The 20074-nt window shown below is 51.5% G+C and overlaps 2 protein-coding genes across 5 annotated transcripts; both read right to left on the minus strand.

Annotated features, from left to right (window-relative positions):
• Positions 1 to 21: 21 nt before the first annotated feature.
• ZFAND2B (zinc finger AN1-type containing 2B) lies at positions 22 to 5586 on the minus strand. Of its 4 annotated transcripts, none has more exons than XM_039697920.1 (9): positions 5110 to 5438; positions 4907 to 5001; positions 4348 to 4479; positions 3574 to 3725; positions 3011 to 3118; positions 2772 to 2841; positions 2170 to 2246; positions 1485 to 1566; positions 987 to 1217 (listed from the first exon to the last, which is right to left on the minus strand). In XM_039697920.1, the coding sequence occupies exons 1-9, from the start codon at positions 5150 to 5152 to the stop codon at positions 1179 to 1181; spliced, it is 798 nt and encodes a 265-aa protein (XP_039553854.1). In that variant the 5' UTR covers positions 5153 to 5438; the 3' UTR covers positions 987 to 1178. The 4 variants fall into 4 exon arrangements, with proteins under 4 accessions (XP_039553878.1, XP_039553867.1, XP_039553854.1 ...); XM_039697926.1 differs by having other exon boundaries at positions 1485 to 1563; positions 5110 to 5334; XM_039697944.1 differs by lacking the exon at positions 2772 to 2841 and having other exon boundaries at positions 22 to 1217; positions 1485 to 1563; positions 5110 to 5586.
• Positions 5587 to 6194: 608 nt separating this feature from the next.
• On the minus strand, positions 6195 to 20068 carry RETREG2 (reticulophagy regulator family member 2). Its single transcript, XM_039697807.1, has 9 exons — positions 19928 to 20068; positions 17650 to 17756; positions 12857 to 12887; positions 11992 to 12127; positions 10598 to 10682; positions 9689 to 9826; positions 9265 to 9359; positions 8254 to 8392; positions 6195 to 7540 (listed from the first exon to the last, which is right to left on the minus strand). The coding sequence occupies exons 2-9, from the start codon at positions 17711 to 17713 to the stop codon at positions 6822 to 6824; spliced, it is 1407 nt and encodes a 468-aa protein (XP_039553741.1). The 5' UTR covers positions 17714 to 17756; positions 19928 to 20068; the 3' UTR covers positions 6195 to 6821.
• Positions 20069 to 20074: the final 6 nt, after the last annotated feature.

Consider the following 20074-nt stretch of genomic DNA (forward strand, 5'->3'; position numbering starts at 1 on the left):
CTGGGCTGGACACCAAGTGACTGCTCCCTTAGGTACCTCTGTACCTTGTGCTATGCTTTTATTTTCTCCCAAGCAGCACTTTGACAAGTCTCAGCATTCCCTGGACCCAGCCTGAACCCCCCTCCCTCAGCTGCTCAGAGCAGGACAGCCCAGTCCTGTACAGAACCAGGCACAGCCCTGCAGGAATGGTTACAGCAGCAGGTGGGAAAGCAGCACAGCTCTGCATGGCTGCAGACTCCCTGCAAGAGGCCAGCAGGACAAATCCCCTCTGCCCAACCAGGCTCTAGGCCCAGGGCTTTGTTTGTAAGGAGGGGTTCTGTGCTGTTGCTATCCAGGAGGGGATCCCGGCAACACAACTGGAAGAGCGGAGGCATTCCTACCCCAGCAGCATTTAAACAGGCCCTGTTTAAGTTTAGGGCAGCAGGAAGGGAGCTGCAACCATCCCATGTGAGTGACGCTGCCATTCAAGTCACTGCCAAGGTTACTTATTATATTAAACCACAAAGGAAATGCAGCTCCATTCAGTCTCAGAGAGGTCTTGTGCCCCAGCCCAGCAGGGCAAGGCCCAACGTGCTCTTGTACATGCAAACAGCAGGGAGGCACCGAGGGTGTGGGGAGCAGGGAAGGGGCTGCTTTCACACTGCTGGGAGGCTGCACATTCAGCTGTGCCATGCCCAGGCAAGAGACCATCCCAGCCACATTTGCTCTTTGCTGAGGGGCTGGCACAGCCCTCCTCAGAGCATGGAATCCAGCCCCCCACTACAGAAGGCAGCTACATCCCAGCTGTATGTCTGAGCATGCAGAGACATCCCCATACAGCTCTGCCCTCACCCCACAGTCCCAGCAGTACTGGGACATGGCTGTGGCAACTACAGGTAAGTGCAGACCCTGGGCTGCTGCTTGCTTTGGTCAGTGTGTACCCAGCTCCGTCCTGTGCACTCTTCACCTCCCCAGGAGCATCAGCAATTCGCTGCACTAATTTTATATAGGTACTAGGGCTGAAGTGTCAGTGTATATTTGGTTGCTTACAGCTCCCAGGGAGATGAGCTGTCCTTGGCAAGGGGCTCTTGGTAGCAGTGTCCAGGCCAGAACCCCACGGCATCCATGCGGGAGGCCAGAGCCACTCCTCGGGTCACAAGCAGGATGCTGTGTCTGCTGGCACACCCTGCCTCACCTGCCTACGACATGCTGCAGTTGGATGGCTTTGAACCATGTGCCTGGAACAGAAAGGAGCACACAGTGAGCAAGGGCAAGCAGGCTTCTTCCTCCCTCCTACAACAGGGCACATCTAGTGCTCAGGTTCCCAGAGATGAGCGCTCAGAAGTGATCCTGTCACTGCCCCAGGCTGGGCTGCCCTCCTGGTGAAGAAATGCAGGCTAGCTAGAGCCCAGAGTAAGCAGAACCCAAGGAGGCCCCCCTCCCTCAAACAGCTAGGCCAGGATCAACCCCACAACAGCTCAGAGGCCACAGCCACCCTCACTCACCTGCCGCTGCGACTGCTGGTACTCGGCTTCGCTCGCTGACAGTGCCTGGGCCAGTGCCAGATCCTCCTCCTCCTGTGTGCTGCTGGGACAGTGGTGCATTGTGTGCCTCAGCCTCCCTCAGGCTCACGGGCTGAGTGCTCAGAGCCCTTCTGGGTTTCAGCATCTCACTGCAACCCCTCAGCATATCTTAAGGCAAGGAGCAACTGAGGATAACTTTGAACAGGCATGGGGCTGGGGAGGGAGCAGAAGAGCCAGCTGGGGCTGGAAGCCAGAAATCTGGGCCAAGGAGAGCCATGTTAAGTCCAATCAGTAAGATGGTGCTTTTAGCAGCACTGGGCACTGTGCCTGGGGACATAAGCTCCTGGGTGTCCTCCATGAACACCCCTACTCCACCTATCACACTCCAGCCAAACCCATTAGCTGACAAGTGGTCAGACAATGGTTTGCCCTACTCTGTGTGTCAGTCACTGTCCCCTACCAGCACCCCTAGGGCTCAGGGCTTGCTTGCTGAACAGTTCCCTGTTGGCTCTGGACTCTTCCTTTTTTCCCCTGTCAGCCAGAGAGGCATCATATGGAAACACGTGCTGAGAGGAATGTCATCCCAGAGCCACATGATGCTTCCCCAGGCCCCTCTCACACACAGGGGAGTGCACACCACACCACACCACGTGTTTTGGGGCTGTACCTGGGTTGCTGTGCTGAGCTGCGTGCCGACTCTGCCAGGGACATCTCCAGAGCTCGCTGCAGTGCCTCTTCCTCGCTCTGAAACAAAACACCTTGTCACCAGCTTGGCCAGGGTGGGGAGCAGGAAGCACATGTGGTAGGTACAGTCTTTCCTGGCCAAAGGTGGGCAGATCTTCTCCCTCCAGGAGACCAGACACAGCCAAGGTGAAAAACTGGGGCTCTGGACAGAGAGCAGTGCTCTCCCGCTGCCCAAGCGGACACATCCCTGCTTGCTAACGCAGGAGTATGCCAAGAACACCAGTGGAAAATAACTTCCAGTCTCTTTCAGCCTTTGCTTGTGCTGCAGAAAGACAACACCCAAGGAAAATGGCTGGTGCACTTTGTCCCTTTGGGGAAAGCTAAGCACCAAGTGCAGCTGAGAGCTGTCATTTGCAGGCACCAGAGCAAGCTCTGATTTCCCACAGAGCATTTAGGATCACTGTCTGCCAGGGAAGACACAGCTGGGAGCACAGTCACCTACAGAGTGTCAGCTAGAAAGCATTGTTGCAGTCACTTCTTAGAGGGCACAGAAACCACCCCAAATGGCCAAGCCAAGCCACTCACCAGCCCATTCTGCAGCATGACAGCTGGAGGGGAGGTGCTGTGAGTCTGCGCCGCAGCTGCTCTGCCTCCCCTGCAAGCAGAAGAAAAGCTGCATTATTGTCAAGGCAGGGAGCTCTAGTATGACTATCAGTCCTGCTGAGGCACAAGAAGAAGGGAGCTGTTGCTCTGGCATTCCACAGAGAGCCAGGATGAGCCTGGTCATGCCCACCTCAGAATTACAAGTGACGCCATCACCTTACCTAGCACAGGCCAGGGAAGAGGAGCTGTCTGCTGGCCGGGCAGCCCCGCTGCTTGGTGCGGTGACTATTTTGGAGGAAGACGCCTGGGCTCTGGTAACTGCAGCATGCCTAGGACAGACAGGACACCTGTGAGAAACTGTTTACCATCATGAGCAATTCCCAGGCATTGAACACCTTGGGCTATCAAGCTGGATAAGCAAGATGCCTCCCTGGCTCCTCCTCCTCCCATGCTGCGGCTGTTATTCCTAGGAGTTTCTAGTGCTGTTTCTCTCCCTAAAACCCTGTACCAGGACAGGCAGAAACCACTGGCTACAGAACAAGGGGTTGGGGAAAGAAGCAAGAGCAAAGCAGCCAGCAGGCAGTACTGACAGTTTTTGCTGCAGGAGGGACTGTGTATACCGGTGTGCTTGGTGCTGCAGGAGAACACCCTGGCACACAGGGCAGGGAGTGTCAGAATGCAGCAGTCCCAGACAATGGGTCAGGAGAAGCTGGGCTTCTTCCCTGTCACCGATCTGGCAAACACAGCCCCACCCCTCCCAGGCTGTCTGTTCTCAGGCCCTCACCCTGCTTTGGAAAGGGGATGCCCTGCCCCGCTGCAGTCATGGTCCAGGGGGTGCCGATGCTTGAGGCAGTAGTTCTTGTGGCACTGGTCACAGATCACCTTCATCATCTCCTTCTGCTTGCAGCCAGGCTTCAAACACTTGTTGGTGAAGATCTGAAAGATGACACGGCAGTGCTGAAAAGGAGCACATGCTGTGGGCTGTCCCTTCTCTCCATGGCAGGCCCTGGGCACTACCAGCCTTCCCCACCAGACTTCTGCAAGGCTCTGAAATTTGTCTCCGAATACTTTCTTTAGATGTCTCTGAGTAATTTCTTTAGATAGTACATTAATAATTCACTGGTGCCTCAGTCTCCATAAACAAGAGTCTCCACAACCACAGAATGCACATCAGGAGAAAGAGTGCCTTGCCCAGGGACTCCTGCCTTCCATACCAGCACAGTGGGGATAGCCCAGGGCATTCCAGCTGCTGCCGGGCTGGATTCCTGCAGGGTCAGCTCCCTGCAGCAATTTCATCTCCTGGCAAAATGGGGTAGCTAATTGCCAATTGCATTTTCCTAATAGCAGCATGCAGTTTACCATCCTTATGTCCCAGGTGGCTGCCCAGCCCCACTCCATCACCGCCCTGCTCCCCTGACAGCCTCCACAAAGCCCTGCGGATGCCTCCAGCTCACCAACCCTCCCTGGATCAGCCCGTGCCAGAGACAGCACCAGGCAGGGCTGAATCTGTGTTGTTTTCATCCCACTGCCAGGCCTGGCAGAGCCCCGCAGTACACACCTTGCGCTTGCGTTGTGCGGGGTCAGACTTGCAGTCACGGTCAATGTGCTCACCCACCACGACATCAGGCATCTCCCCCCGCCTCACAGGGACTGGGGTGTTGCAGAGGGGACACACTGGGACCTGCACATCCTGCAGAGACAACAACAGGGAGCTGGGAGCAGGTAGCTGGGCAACCTTGAGCGCTGCACATTCATGCCTCTCCCTTTCAGGATCTGCCTACCATGGCTTCCACAGCTTCAGCTGCAGTTTGAGAGCCTGCTCATGACCCTCCGACCAGCTTGCACAGCAGGTGCAGAGGCACAGACATACACTCTGGGAAGGGAAGATGGTGTGGCTGGGAGATGCACAAACCACTTCACCCAGTGGGAGAGGGGGGGCTGGATGTTTGTGGCACCGAGATGCAGATCCTGGCTTTCAGGTACATCTTCAGACTCAGTGCACATCCCAAAGGGGACTGCTCAAGCGACCAAAGTCAGCACAGTTTATTATGATCGGTGGCTAGGGAAGCTCAGCAGCTCCATGCAGGAGGGTGGATGAGATTTCTCCCTGCACTTACCTTCTTGTAGGCAGAGGTGCAATCGTGCTGGGCATAAGCAATGTGGTCGGTGCAGAAGATCTGCTCGCAGGCATCGCACTTGAGGGGAAGGAAGTCTAGGAGCAGGATGTAGCATGGAGATCAGCAGTGCCCACCCGCAGCCCAGGGGCCTCCCCGACTTCCCAAAGGCAAAACAGTGACCCGCGGCAAAGCCAGGGCCACACCTTTCATTCCCCAACAACAAAACAAAAGGGCTGCAAGGTCCATAGCCACGTCTTCAGAAACACCCAGAGCTCCTCCTCAAAACGTGCGGTCCCGAGATCAGGAGTAGCATCCCGAATCACACCAAGCTTCCCGCGGGCGGCCTCACACCGGTGGGAAGTGATGCTGACAGTCGCTACGGGCTTCGCCCACCGGGATAACCGGGCTATGGACGGGTCCCAGCGGCCCCGCCGGCGCTGCCTCCCCAGCCTGCAGCACCCAGGCCCGGCAGGGGGGTGCCTGTCCGGGCCCTGCCCCGCTATCCCCGGGCAAGAGCCGCTGCCCACCCGGCAGAGCCGCGTACCCGGACAGAGCCACCCGGTGTACCGGCAGGGACACCCAGCCCCGCCCTGGCGGGGTGTCCGCGGGCAGCAGGAATGATCAGGGACCCCTCCGCCACGGGCAGCACGGGCGACACGTCCCGCCCTTCAAGCCCCGCTTCCGAGCGGCGCCCGGCACCGCCCCGCCGCCTCCCCGCAGGCCGGGCCGCCCGCCCCGCGCCGCCGGCCCTGCCGCGCCCGCTTCCGGCGGGGCGTCACGGGGCGGGAGCAGGCACGGCCCCGCCCCGCCCCGCGCCCCTCCGCACGCCCTTCCTCCGCCGGCACCCGTGGGAGGAGCAGCTCCACAGACCTGCCCGCCGCCGGGGGAAGGCTCAGGGCGAGGCGGAGCCCACGAGGGCCATCGCCAGAACCATCCTGCCCTGACAGGCCAGCAAGAAGTGTCTGCCGCCATGGGACAGCTTGAACTTATCCCTCCATCCTTCCTCCCCTGCCCCAAGGGAAACAAAGCACGGATCCTGCCGTGTAACAAAGCTCCTGGTTCTGTTCCAGTCACCTCGGAGTCTCCAGGTGCCATGCTGCAATGCCCAGCAGAGCACAGATGGGGTGCTACAAGGGTCAGTGGTGCGGAAGGCAAGAGATGCCACGGCAGCAAAAAACTGGAGTAGTGAACAGGGCCAGGAGTGAATTTCATTGATTGCAAAAAAAAAAAAATCAACTCCACAGCCACCCAGTAACAGAACTGAAACGAGACAGGGAAAAAAAGCAGGTATTGCCCAACACCCTGTTCCAGCAGTGACACAAAAGACAGTAACAGTCTGCAGAAGAGGTCTCTTTGCACAACACCAGTCTGTCCTTGCCCCCTTCCTGCTACCCTCTGCTCCGAAGACCCCTTTCCCTTTGCTTGCCCCTGAGAGCCACATATGACTGTGCACCCCATCCCTCCCCCCAGACAAAACCAATGAAAGTTAAAATTATTTACACTTTTAGCCATTTAAAAACCCAATAAAATAAGATTGCATATGTCCTACTGGGGATGTGGGTATTAGCAGCAGCTACAGCTAGCTCGGTACTCAGCGTGCAAAACAAAAGACAAACAGAAGACAGACCGAAATACTGCACCATTACTAGGAAGCGTTTGCTGGGGTTGGTGTTTCAATTGTGGCATAAGGCTTCTAGGAGCCGGCTCCTCCCCAGCTGCAGGGCCTCCTGCTCAGCCAGTGAAGGCCAGGCTCTAGAAGGATGGAAAGGTTTCATTATTCCAGACACAGCACATTAACACTGATGCGTTTCCATCCCAGTCAACACAAACATCTAAAAACCCACTGCACGTTCACTGTGTGAGTTTTTCCTTCTTTCCAGTGATGATGGAGGAAAAGGGGGGGCACAGGTAAGACCTAAGACATAGATGTTGCTGTCATCACTGCCTCCTCCTCATCTCCCTGCTTTGGCAGCTCAGCAAGCATGGGAGAGGAGGGAGATGGAGCAGCCTCTTGTGCCTCCTGCTCCTCTCCGAACCCCAGCTCTACATCCATTTGCTCCAGCTCCCCCTGATCCAGTAGCTCAAAGTCATCTGCTTCCTCCTCATCCTCCGGTGAAGCTTCTGTCTCCACCACTTCGCTCTCTGACAGGTGTGCTTGGAAGCTCAGTTTCTCTTCAGGCTCTGTGGGGAGGAACTCGGAGAGGGGGGGTCCCTCACTGGCCTCTGAGGAGCGCAGGAGGGCAGAGAGGGTGTTCTGCACGGCTGTGGTGATGGCAGTGGTGACGATCTCCTCGCTCAGCGTGTTAATGCAGATGCCCAGGCCTGGGGCAGGGACAGTCTTTGGCTCTGCATTGCCTCCTGCCGCTTGCCCACTCCCATTGAAGTGCGTATTTACAAAATGGAGAGGAGACGCGAGGCGAAGGATGGAGAGGTCAGAGTCCGTGGCCTCTTTGTCTGCTGAGTCCAGCTCACAGGCAGCGTGGGCAAGCTCAGGACCCAGAGGCACACCAAACGCGTCTTCATCACTCTGTGGCCCCAGGTCTCTGGAATGATATTCTTCCACCGATGGAAACTCTGCCAGGTCCTTGGAAAATGACTCCTCTGGCTCACTGTGCAGGCTCTGCTGATCCAGGTCTGAAAGGCACCAGCATTAAGGTACATGTTCCTTCACCTTGACCTCCCACCCACCTTCTCCAGCTGACACACCACAGCTGACTTTAGGGTACCTTCCCCATCCTTGGAGGACAGCAGGAAGAAGTCTGTGGTTATTCCCTTCTGCCAGTGGCATGATTCATGTGTAATGTTTCTTTTGTGATCCTGTTCTATGTGCTCTGTGCTGAGAGAGGACTTCCTGCTCCAGCTCATGCTCTCTGCATTTAGAGCCCCCATTAAAACTCCCAAGGTCAGGGAAATTGTGCTTGCATCACCTGCCTGCTCCTTCCCAGACACCCAAGTGGCCACTGAGTGGTTACCTCCATGTCCTTCACCACTAACCAGTCCTTCTCTGAGCCAGTAAGTCTGACCTGTTTCACCCAGTATCATATATTGGTGTGTGACTATTCTATTCAGTTACTTCTGGGGGACTTTGTGGGTGGCCTTGCTCCCTTGCTGGAGTCACAAGACTGTATTACTTTGTGAGGCAATAATTAGAGGCTGATGTCCACTCAGAACCCAGCTTATGACCAGCCATGAAGTCAGGGCATGCTTGCACTGCTTTTCCTTCCTCCTTTCAATGTTCTTTCCATGCAAATACCTGGGGGTTCTCTCCCTGTCTCCCATTTGTATGACCCACTGTTCTGGGCCAAAACACTGAGGATAAGGGGGCAGCAAGGTGTCCCATTATGTACCTTCAGAAACGTCCGTCAGCTGTGGGGTGGTAGCCCTTGAAACAGAAAAGCCCCCACTCTCCAGGATAGAAGCCTCCTCATCAGAGAGCTCAGAATCTGTGATTGACAGTGCCAGGGCAGTTTTCTTCACATCCACCTGCATGGGATGAAGGCAGAGAGACAAATTCCTGTGTGTCTAAGTACCCACGCTGCCTATGGGCACCTCCAGACCTTCCAGGCAGAAGTCCTTGCTGGAGGGGCAGTATGCTGCTGGCAAAGTGCTCCCTGCACTGGAAGGTAGTCTCAGCTCACTGGCTTTCCTGCAATAAATCACTGCCTGAAGGTTTGCCTGCTCTCAGTGAAGAACACAAAAGAGGCAGCACAAGATGGATGAGACTCTAGGAGTCTCAGAAGGCTTTGATCCTTCTTCTTCTCCTGGGATCACCAAGGAGAACACCCCTTTCCCTTTTGTATTCACACAGAGTGCAACAAAGCCTTCTACAAGTAGCAGTGGTACAAGTATCCACATTCCTTTGGAAACAAGCTTCCCACCTCACAGCCCAGATACATGCCCGGGCTTCTGCTTGTTTTTTTAATGTGGTGCAAATATAGGTCACACACTATCTCTCTGAAAGCAGAGAACTGTGTAAGAGACACTAAAGCTGCTCAACTCCCTTTTCCTGTTTTGAGGAGCCCCTGCACATTACAGCAGGGAAGTTAATTTCTTCAGGAGACATTTACATTCTCTGAGCATGAAGCATAACCATCAAAGTAATTCTGAGGTCAGCACGAGGCTGGCCCTGCCCTACTGTGGCATCATCAGCTCTGTGGCACCAAATTCTCAATACCCACACTGGAGATGATGGCCTTCATCAAACACATGAACTTTTCCTCTCAGAATTCTGCAAAGAAGTGATTTATTGCTCTGCTGTGTGTTGTCATTGTTGCTGTACTCAGACCACCCCTTGGCTCTCAAGCTGCTTTAGACCAGAGAGGAGGGACTGGTTCCTGCTAAGCTCTTTAAGCTCTTACCACTGGGGAGAAGCCTGACAGCTCTGCTTCGCTCTCACTCTCTGTCTCTGCTGTTGGCTCATCACCTGCTGCAGGCTCGCTCTTCCCTTGTCGTTCTGTGAGAAAGAGAAGAAAGGCTTTACACGGCACTGAAGGAATTTTCTGCCTTTATACACCACTATCCCCTACTTCCTCTGTGAAAGTGCACAGGGCTCCTGGAGACAAGCATAATCTGTTGCTCTCATGTGCTGTTCTCAGGATCACCTGGGAGCACACAGTTGCTCTCCACATAACCCTTAACATTAACCCTTAAGTTTCCACCTCTCTTCCCCTGCAGCCTGTCACCACACAGTGTTGGCAGACATGGTCTCCTATTGTCCTTCTGCTATGTCTCCACCCTAGGAATACAGCACCAAAAAAAGCTAGGGAGAAGGTGGTTCCTTACTCTTCTTCTCATGCTTGTGGTGCAGTGTCTCTGCCTTCATACTGTAGTCCAGTTTCATCAGGACAGGCTCCAAACGTGTGTACATCCTCTGGATCAGCTCATGGTAGACCACCAGAGGCCACAGCAGAATGCTGAGTACTGTGGACATGGAATGCAGGGAGCATGAGACAGATCAAACACAACCTGACTCTTCTGTAATGCCATTGAGAAAGCCTTCAAGGGAAACACATTTCAATGGCATGTTCTTTCCCATCTGAATGCCTAAAAATCCTCATCCATGGCTCTTCTTACTCATTGCAAAGCTGCTTGATTAACCAGGTTTTACTGCCAGATCTTAGAGAGAATATAGATTTATGTTAAGATGAAGCATAAGCCCTTCTCTTCAGCCACTGCACCCCAGACCCAACATGCAAAAGAAGCCCTAAAATGAGCATAGATGAGAATTAAAACTAAGTATTACCAAAATTTGTATATGGGTAGCTGCATCGAGCTCATGTGTAGATGCACTCACAGCAGAGCACCAGAACAGAGTTATTAGGGACTCATGATGCAGTGAAAAAGTCTATTTACCCAACATGCAGCTTTGTTAACAACACTTTCAATACGGATTTGCCCACCTTAGGAACTGAGACTGTAACTTCCTGCTTCCCTGGAGCCTCGGCCAACACAGCCTCAGCAGTGGGGAATACAGGGCACCAATATTTTAGTCACGGCTCCCTCTCCTGCCTTTGCAGTTGTACTGCATGCACGTGCTTACAGAGACTTCCTGGAACACATTCCCTGTAAATTGATTCATCATCCAGCAGAGATCCCCTTGAGAAAACTACAAATCTGCTTTTACCAGCCTATCAACAGCACAGCTAGGTCATGTCTCAGCTTAAGTCAGACAAGAGCGCTGCTTATACTCACAAATGATGTAGGAGATCATTATGCCTGGAACATAGTGTCCAACTACAGCCAGAATCAGGCAGCCTGAACAGACACTCATGCAGAACTGAAGAGAGAGGAACAAACAGAAGTGACAAGAGGCAGAGATACATCTATGCAACCCATGCCAGAAACCCATTTAGTGCAACATGAGGGATGGCCCTAACCAAGTCAGTCAGCCAGCTCTGCACCGAGTACTTTCAGGTGCTGACAGTAAGAACTCAGACAGCTTGGTTGGGTTAAGCTGTAAGCATGAGAGGTTCAGTTGCTGAATGACCAAGGTAACCCAACGCCCCAATAAAACAAATCAAAACTTTATCAGACAGTTCTTTATGAAGTAATTTACATTCCCTGTGGATATGATGGGATATTGCAAATTGCCACTTGTACATCTCTCTGCAGAGCTTAGCACTTTGGGAAAAAACTGTACTATCCTGACAGAGACAGGAACCCATTACAGAGCCAGAGATGCTGTGCCACTGCTGTGCCATAAACCAGCTGGCATTAGCAGAGCCCATGCTCCCATCAGACCAGGACCCTTCTCCTCTGGAAAAAGTGAAGTATAATGGTGCAGCCCTGATGGCTTGTCTTACATTCTCCTGAGGGTGGGGCAGGGGGGAAAGTGAGAATAGACAATCTGCAAACCAGGGCATGGGTTCAGATATGGACTATATCCTGCAATTAAGAGTTCAATTCATAATGGAGAGGGTCTGCAAAAGCTAAGGTTCCCCTGTGGGCTTTGCCCCAGTGAGTTCATTCCTTATGGGCATCTTTGGACCAGGTCTTCTCCTCCCTGTGGCTGGGACAGAAAAGGAGCAATAAGCAGAGTTAGAAACCCACTCCTTTTGGCACACTGAATGCCAGGAAGCCTGACACAATCCTAGTGGCTGGTCTGTCCTACTTTTTGTGATGCTAATGCAGCTCCTGTCTATAAATCCTTTCCAAACAACATACATCACAGCCATTAGAACATGTTTAATGACACACTCAGAAACAGCGCTGCATTTGGACTTTGCTAGCAACAATCCTGGCTAGTGAAATAGGACCAGCTTAAGAATGGAAGGGCCAGAGACTGTAGGCTTCCCTTTTTTTGTCCCCAGTCCAAGTCTAGGAGCTTCCTTTGCACACTAATAAATTAAAGCAAGTACAACAAGCCATTCACAGGAGAGGTTAAGTTCAGCTCCAGCTTATAAATATTGGAAGTCAATTACTCATTATTTAAACTTCCCATGGCATAGAATCTGCAAGGAACAAACAGCAAATATTGGACAGGGATAGCAATTGTAAAAATATTGAATTTACATTCTTCCATTTCTTAAGGAGCAAGTAATGGAAATAAAAGCCCCTGCACAGAAGAGTAGGTATCTCCAGCTTACCTTGGCAGGATTTTGCCTCTTGTACTGTAGCAGTTCCTGCAGGTAGAGCCTGAAGGTGACCCAGCTCTCTGCCAGACAGTGGCACAGCTCAGGGACACTGAGCAGGTGAGGTTGTGCCCCTGAAGTCACCCCCTCACTAGAGACAGACAAGAGCAAGAAGACAATCTTTGAACATCGTCTGTTATCCTGGGGGAGAGGAACAGCTGCACCAGGAAGCAGAATTCCCTACCAAGGCTTGACAATACTGACTGCATTTTCATCTGAACTACGGAAGATGCTTGATTTGGAGACAGTTTTTTCCTTCCATCAGGAAGAAAGTCAAGAGACACCTGAGCAAAGCAGCAGCAGATACCATGCCACAGAATCCCCATGCCACAAGCCCAAGATGCAAAGCAGTTTACTCAAAGCCACGCAGACAGAAGCACTGGAGGTGGAACTTGTTATATGGCCTCCTCTGGCACCAAGTCCAAGGTAGGCAGAATGTGGTGCTCAGACCTACAACCACGGCCAAGGATGCAAGCCACGCCACCAGAGAGAGCACATTCAGCCTGTGGAAGTCAGTCTCAGTGATCTCCTCTCTGGAGGGCTCTTAAATAGCTCAGAACAGATCCAGGGAAGAAACCTAAGAACTCCTATCAAAAGTACTTGAGCTTTATTGCTACTGAAAGAACACTAGCTTTCCCCAGAGTCCCAAACTGTGGCTCCTGAGCTGATAAGCAGCTACCAGTGTGGAAGTCACTAGGAATGTTTCACAGCAGGAGCCATGCAGTTTACTGACAACAGGAAAAAAGGACAGGTGAGATCACCATACTAAATTAAGGCTTCCCCACTCTCCCCACACCAAGGAACACATCTGTGAGCTTACCTCTCTCCTCCTGGCTCCTCTGATGGCTGTGCTGTAGAGAGAACACAGCAGATTAGTCAGCCAAGTAAAAAATACAACCCGACGTTTTTACCAGTCGAACAGAGCAGAGCTGCAGATGTATCATGCTTAGCTCTGGATGCACCCTGGGGACCTTCTTTGTGCTCTCACGCAAGCAGGAATCACTGGCTTGGAGCCTGAGCTGCAAAGGCTCTAACGAAGCATGCCCAGAGACTTGGAGCAGCAGAGCCACTGGTCTCTGCAGCCAACACACACACAGCAGGGCATTCATATCTGAGGGGTGCCGTGGTGCTTACATGGGGCTGTCTGCTCCAGGGATCATGCAGCTTTTCCTGGTGTCCCACATGTCTGGGCAGTGCCATTCCCACAGTGGGTGCCAGCACTTGTCATTCAAAGGGGGCTGCCAGCACAGTTTTGGAGCTGGGCAAAGCTTCAGCTTCCATTTTGGAGCTAAACATGGCACCAGGAGGTCTGAGCTGCATTTCCCACTGACCAGGCCCAGTCCTTGGCAGAATGCTATGTACAAATACCAGAGATGTCCCTGTTGTCTCCATCCTCTCCCATGGAATTAAGTAACAAATAACAGTCTTCTGCATAATTTTCTAATTTTAGGGCTCTTTTATGTCCCCTGACAGCCTTTTGTGCCAGGCACAGATATAACTATACTCCTAAGGTCCATCACACTGGATAAGGACAAGGGAAAGGCTCTCCCATTCCCCTCTGCACTGAACCCAATGGTGATCAAACAGGGACTTAGTTAATGCAGTACTGAAAAGAGGAGTGTTGTTTCAATAGCAGAGGTCATGTATGATTATGCTCTGCTTTTAGATACACTGAGAAAAAAAGATTCTACAACTGAAAACAATTTCTACCACTGAAATTCATCAGCCTGGTTGCTCACAGATTTGGATATCTGTGATATCAAACTGACTGGTATCTCAGGATGTACAGGGCTCAACCAAAGCTCTTCTATCAACACAGTCTTTGTAAGTCTCCTGTGTTTAACAATGCCCTGTTCATGCTGTGATAGCTCATTGTGGTCTACCCTCCTGCACCAGTCTGCCTACTGTTCTAGAGCTGGCACAGACTGATATATCTTTGATGCTGTCTGACCTGCAGCAAACTTGGTGCATGAGGTTATAAGCCTAACCCTGTCTCCCACACTGCATGTCACCATGTCAACAGAACTAAAATAAAAGAAGAGAGCTTAACCTCTAGAGACTAGGCTTATAGTTATAAATGGGCTAAAGAAATGCAACGTGTGCAAAAAGGGGTTTGAATCCTCCCTGGAGTCACCAGCCAGGCACAAAGCCCAAGAGTGGCAGTGACTCCCTCAGGGAAATGCAGCAAAGATGTGAACAACCATCACTCTGATCACCCAGTGAGACTTCAGACTCCACCCAGCTCAAGCCCCAGAAGAGACCGACTGCTTGTAGCAGCCCTGCCACTGCTCTCCCAAGACACAGGGTGCTGGGCCAAGTCTGCTAGACTCCTCCTCCCGCTGCAGGCACTGCACCAGCCGGCTCACACAGTGGAGCAGGAGGCCAACCAGCCAGGGAGGAGGCGATTCTTTGAGAGCGTGACCCAGATTTCCAGTAATCAGGCCTGACAAGAGGAGTCAACTGCTCTCACACCGGGCTGCCCATTCGCCCCTCTGCCCACGAGCGCTTGGCATGGCGGCTGGGGCAGCTCACAGAGGGAGCCTGAGCTGCAGCGTGAATATTATGGATGCAGCTCCACCCCCTCAGGGCAGCTGCTTCCCTCCTGCAACCGCCATTGCTGTGTTTTGTTATTGTGCTCAGGAATCTAAAGCTGCTTAGCTGCAGCACACAGAAATCCAGCTCTATCTCTAAGCCTCATCCATTACCTGCGCTAAATCACCAAATACACTACAGCTGGCACTGGCCAGTCTGTGAGGGCTCACTGCACCAGTTGTACGGGGTATCAAATGAGGAGCTGGGATGCTCGCCACCTCTGCTGGACAGATGTGCCAGCAACACAGTAAGTGGGATGGCACAGGGACCCCACTCCTCTCGACTGGCTGCAGCCATCCAAGCCATCCAAAATATGCCAGCAGAGGGAGTGAAACAATTCTCCTCACTTAATCCTGAAGGTTTCAGAGACACTCTGGGGAGCAGAACATTTCAGCAGGCTGCAGGGTCTTCACGTGATTTCAGCTATCTGGCAAAACACAAGCTGTCTTTAAGATCAACAGTATGTTGCTTCCTGTAGTAGAGCAGTCTGCCTGCTGGCCATCTCAAAGCACTGGAGTCTTAGACCAGTTGTAAGAACAGCCCAATCCCAAAAAACCTAGAGCATTTCCAACAGGAAATGTTTCCCTTGGAGTTAAGCCTTAACTCCAACCTGTGCTGAAATAGTGTCAAGCACCAGTATAACTAAGTTGGCAAGCAGGACATCCAGAGCTGACTTCAGATTATCAATAACTGGCTGAAATCTTTCTGTCAGTGTTTCACACTGGACTGTGGATTAATACAAATCACTTGACATATACCAGACTCTTCTGAGAGATCAGACAGCCATGCAGGAGTTTAGGTTACATGTTGGTACTGACAAATTATTGCTGACGGATTCCTTGGCTCTTACAGGTTTTCAATGCTTCTCCAAAAGACATTCTTCATCTGTGTATAAACTTCAGCTAGAAAGCAGGGGCCCTTTTTAAGGAGTACTAGCATTCAATTGCAGCACAACTTCTGCTAGAGCTCTTCCACACTACACTCTCCTACACTGACCAAAACTCAGCTGCCAAACAGTGATGCTACCAAAACATCCCTACCTGATACCCATTTCAGGTGAAACTGGAGATGCTTCCTAAGTCCTTAAATAGCATCTAAGTAGAATTCCATGTAGATATTGAGGAAATATCCTGTATGGGAGCTGAAAATATGCAGTCCCTTCTGAAAAGGCCTAAAAAATTTGCGCATATTGATGCTGTTAGAGTGACCCTAATCACAGTGTGTGAGTAACTGCAAAATACATGCTGAGGTTTTAGCATTCCTTCAGAAGTCATCTTATAAGCAGTCATCTGAGACACACACAACTGTCACAAGCTGAGGTTTATATGTACGTGCTGACTCCTGAAGGTATGGTACTGACCCATCTCCCAGAACTCCAGAAAAGACTAACAGGAAGCACTAAGGAGGTAAGCCACAAAGGTGCAGCTCTGCTTCAGCAGGAAGTGGGAGCCAAACAAGAACCCCTAAGTGTTCAGGAGTACCAACTGAATGGGAGGCCCCTCAGGAATGCAGAGCACCACTCCTTCCTTGCAGAAGCAAAGGAAACACAGTCCAGTGGATCATGTCAAAATCAGGGCTGTGACCTAAACAGGCACATCAGAAAGGTGTCCCTGTTTTCTGCAGCAGAAAAGCAGGAAGGTGTGAAATATGTGAAGAACACTGAAGAGAGGTGCAATGGGATGTGCACTGACTTCTAGCAGAGCTGTTAGCATAGGATGAGCCTAATCTCTGGTGTTGCTGTTTTGTTTGCTTTTCTATTCTTCATGGCTCTGCATCATATAAATTGATTTCAGTATGAATTTCCTATTTCTTCTATGACAACACAACTTTTACAGCCAAGTGCTTGCTGGAATGATTCCACCCCCACCTGCCTCAATGACACCATTCTGTACTGGACACCAGGCTTTTGCATTTCTGGACACATTTCAAGTGAGGTGGTTTGGATTGGCTTTAAACTATTGCCTTAAAAAAACAATGTGAATAAGCAGGAAATTAAATTGGCCAGTCCAGTTTAACTGCTGGGTTACCTGAACCACACAAAGCAAACAGTTTCAAGACTACAGCTGTAACATACCTAATCTTATCAGGATTTCTGTGAAAGCACCCTTTAAGTCAGTACCTTTTTAGGTCAAATAAAGGGCACCTTACATACACATATAGAGGGGCTTTCATTCAGAAACTCTCCCTAGAGTAGAGAGGCAGGGATGGAGGGCCCTGAGCTGCCTTTGAACTGCAGCAGTAGATGCAGTAGGCAGGTCTGGGTTCCATGATTTAATAAACTCCAAGGAAGGAGGCACTCAAAGCAGACAGCAGCCAATCCATGTCTACCACCTTTATGAGGCCATTCCTCTTGCTGCTTTTGTGTCTAATGTTGGCACAGACCCTTCAATAAAAGGGAAAGATAAGACAGGTAATCAGACTCACTGATTAGCTGGAGATCAGTTGCTGTTCAGTACAGGCACAATACACTAACTGTTGCTGCTGTCAGACTTCATCGTCCACTCTGCTACCTGCCACAAGAAGTGGCTCTCATTTGCTCTGCTTCTTTCAGGGTGTAAGCCCACACTGAACTTAACTAAAACCAATACACTTCCCTCTCCTCCTTTCCTTCCCTCAGCTCAGCTGGCCCTAAGTGCTCAGACTTGACATGATATTTTTGCCACATTTTCAGGAGAGAAAGGACACAGCAGAAACACATCATCCCTGTCATTAGCTTCCCTGGCAAGATAGCTGGGCCCCTTAGTCACTCTCAATATTAGCCACTCCCAGAATTTCTCAGCACTGGGAGCAACTCTCCATACCCAGAGTACTAGGATACATGTCCAGAGTATTAGGATACATCCTAATCCTCTGACACAAAAATATAAGAAGCAGCACCAGTACCCGGGCCTGCAGTTAAAGTAGGAATGGGGCTTACAAGACTCTCTCTTGCTGAGAGAGCCCAGGAAGGGCCAAAGCCATAGCCCAGCAGCAGGTAACACTAGAACCATGTCACTATCTACAGTGCTAATCATCACATACCTGAGAAATCAAACAGGAACCTGGGTTTCCACTTCTCCAACAAGAGGATGCCAAGAAGGGACATGCTGAGGAGAAAGAGGGGTCTCAGGGAGGTGGAGGAAAACAACCTAGAAATGAAATAGAAATTGTTAGACAGGCAAAAGGCAGCAAATTACTGCTCTTGGTGAGCAATAGATACAGCTCAAAGCAGAAGTGCCCAACTGCTGTGGACCACTGTAGCAAGCACTGTACTCTGCAGACACCCACCCACACCACAGCACATTCTCAAATGGTGCCTTTGCCCACCACCAGACAGCTGACTCCCTGCCATGGTCCAGCGCTCTCCTTCCCTGCTTCTGAGCTCCTCCCTAGGCTGCAAAACAGAGCTGATGCTCACTTGTACAAGTCCCTCCAAAGCCTCAAGGTGGAGGTTCTAGATAACATAAAGACAAACTGCTGTAACAGAAAACTTTGCCACTCAGCCTGTTTGCTGAAAACCTCCATCCCATTTGTGGCAAGGTCCAGCATTACATGCAGGTAATGCATCTTGCCATTCTAGATACCCATTCTCTTATCACAAACCTCTCCCTGTCTGACCAGAGCCTAGCTAGCACTTAAATGGTTTAGCTGCTCACTTGACTTTATCACAAAACTTTTCACGTCCCACATGCACACACTGGCTCAAGCCTCTTGCCAGCTCACACAATGCTACCCACACACAGCTGTGCAACGCCACTCAAAGAGTTTATCTGTCCACTCCACAGAGATTTGACAGCAAAGGTGCCAGGGTGCCACCTGTGCCAGCAGTGCCTCTCTGCATTCATAATTTTCTCTAGTTCAGAGGAGCTGCTTTTAAGTCACTCCAGAAAAAAGAAAAAAAACCAAAAAAACCCAAAAACCAAAACCAGGGAAATGCATTCATCTTCACCTCTTTAATGAATATTCCTTTCCAGAAAGGAGGAGCAGTTTTGCTTTTTTACCCTGCTCCTCTTCAGTGAGTGTTTGCCAGTAACTAATGACAAATGCACAGAATAATGACTGTAGTGAGGGAGAATCTCAGTGCAGAGCTGGGAGGGGTTCCCACCAAGTCACAGGTGGAGAACTGGAAGTGAAATATGCCTCACTGGGCACACACAGAACAAAAGCTGCACTTTCCATGGGTTTACAAGACCTTTAATGACCTAAACAATGACATTTGTACTCCTCCTCACTGAACAGCAATTCTGTAGCTTAACACATCATCTCTGGAAGAATTTCCTATTCCATCTCATTTATGTATTACAGTTTAAAGATGCTGGCTGAATACTCCATGAGACCCTAAACGATTTTTCCTCCTCTATTTCAATCTCTCTCTGCTGCCCCATATTTTGGGCACTCTTTGTTCTTCTCTAACTTTTCACACAGGCTGCCATTGTCTACGATCCCTGTCATCTCCCCTGCCACCTGCACCTCTCCCCCTCCTCACTTCATAGCTCTGCTCTGACACTTTTCAGCTCGTGGAGTAGCCCAAGAGTTTATGTCTGGCTACCACGTACGCTTCTGATAATCGTATGGATGAGGGAACAGAACATGAGCTGCCTCATCAGAGACTTCAAAGGCTGTTTCGTCACTTATTTTCCCCTCCTCTAACTCCAGAATCTGCCCCTTCCTATTTCATCTGTAACCAATATTTAACTCTATCCCTGGCCACTTCTGACCTTTTCTGCTGGGAAGGCCACTGGCTGAGAGCATTTTCATCAGTAAAACTGACTCACTGTTTATACAAACAAACAGGATGTTTTTCATTCCCATCCACAGCTGGGCTCTGCCACTCACACTCCCATCTCCTCAGGCTGCTGCCCTGCGAAGAGGCAGGGAAGGGAAAACAGGAAAGGGGGAATGCTCTCACGCCAGAGCCGAGCGAAAAATCAGCACCTCCCGGGAAAGATTACCGAGCAGAAGGGTTTAAATAAAACGCCCCAGGGCAGCTGCCGATGGGGGAGGCCGCGGAGCTCCCCGACCGCAGTTACCGAGTGAAACGAACTGATAAAAACACGGATGCAAGAATTAAGCAGAAGCGTGCCCGGGCGAGGCTCCAGTTGGGCCCATCTGCATTTTATTATCGCGGGACAAGGCAAATCCTCCTGGCACTTTCTCCCTTCAGGGAGGGGCCTGTTTATGCCTGTCAGAGGAAAACAGCGCGGCTACTCCCGGCTGTGCATACCCCACGGCGCTGCGGGCACGCACACCGCCGGCACCCGGGCACGGACCGGACGGGCGGCACCGACGGCTCCCGGTCCCCCTTCCCGCCCCAGCTCACCAGAGGGCCCCGCCGAGCGCGGCCGCGGTGACCAGGCTGTGCAGCGGCCTCTCCCACACCAGCAGCCGCTGCGCCGTCGCCAGCGCCGCCTCCCAGCCCCGCAGCCGCTGCCGCAGCGCCGCCGCCAGACGCGCCGCTGCCGCCCCC

Source organism: Passer montanus, unplaced genomic scaffold (assembly GCF_014805655.1).
Source record: "Passer montanus isolate IOZ18808 unplaced genomic scaffold, ASM1480565v1 scaffold1, whole genome shotgun sequence".
Lineage (NCBI taxonomy): Eukaryota > Metazoa > Chordata > Aves > Passeriformes > Passeridae > Passer > Passer montanus.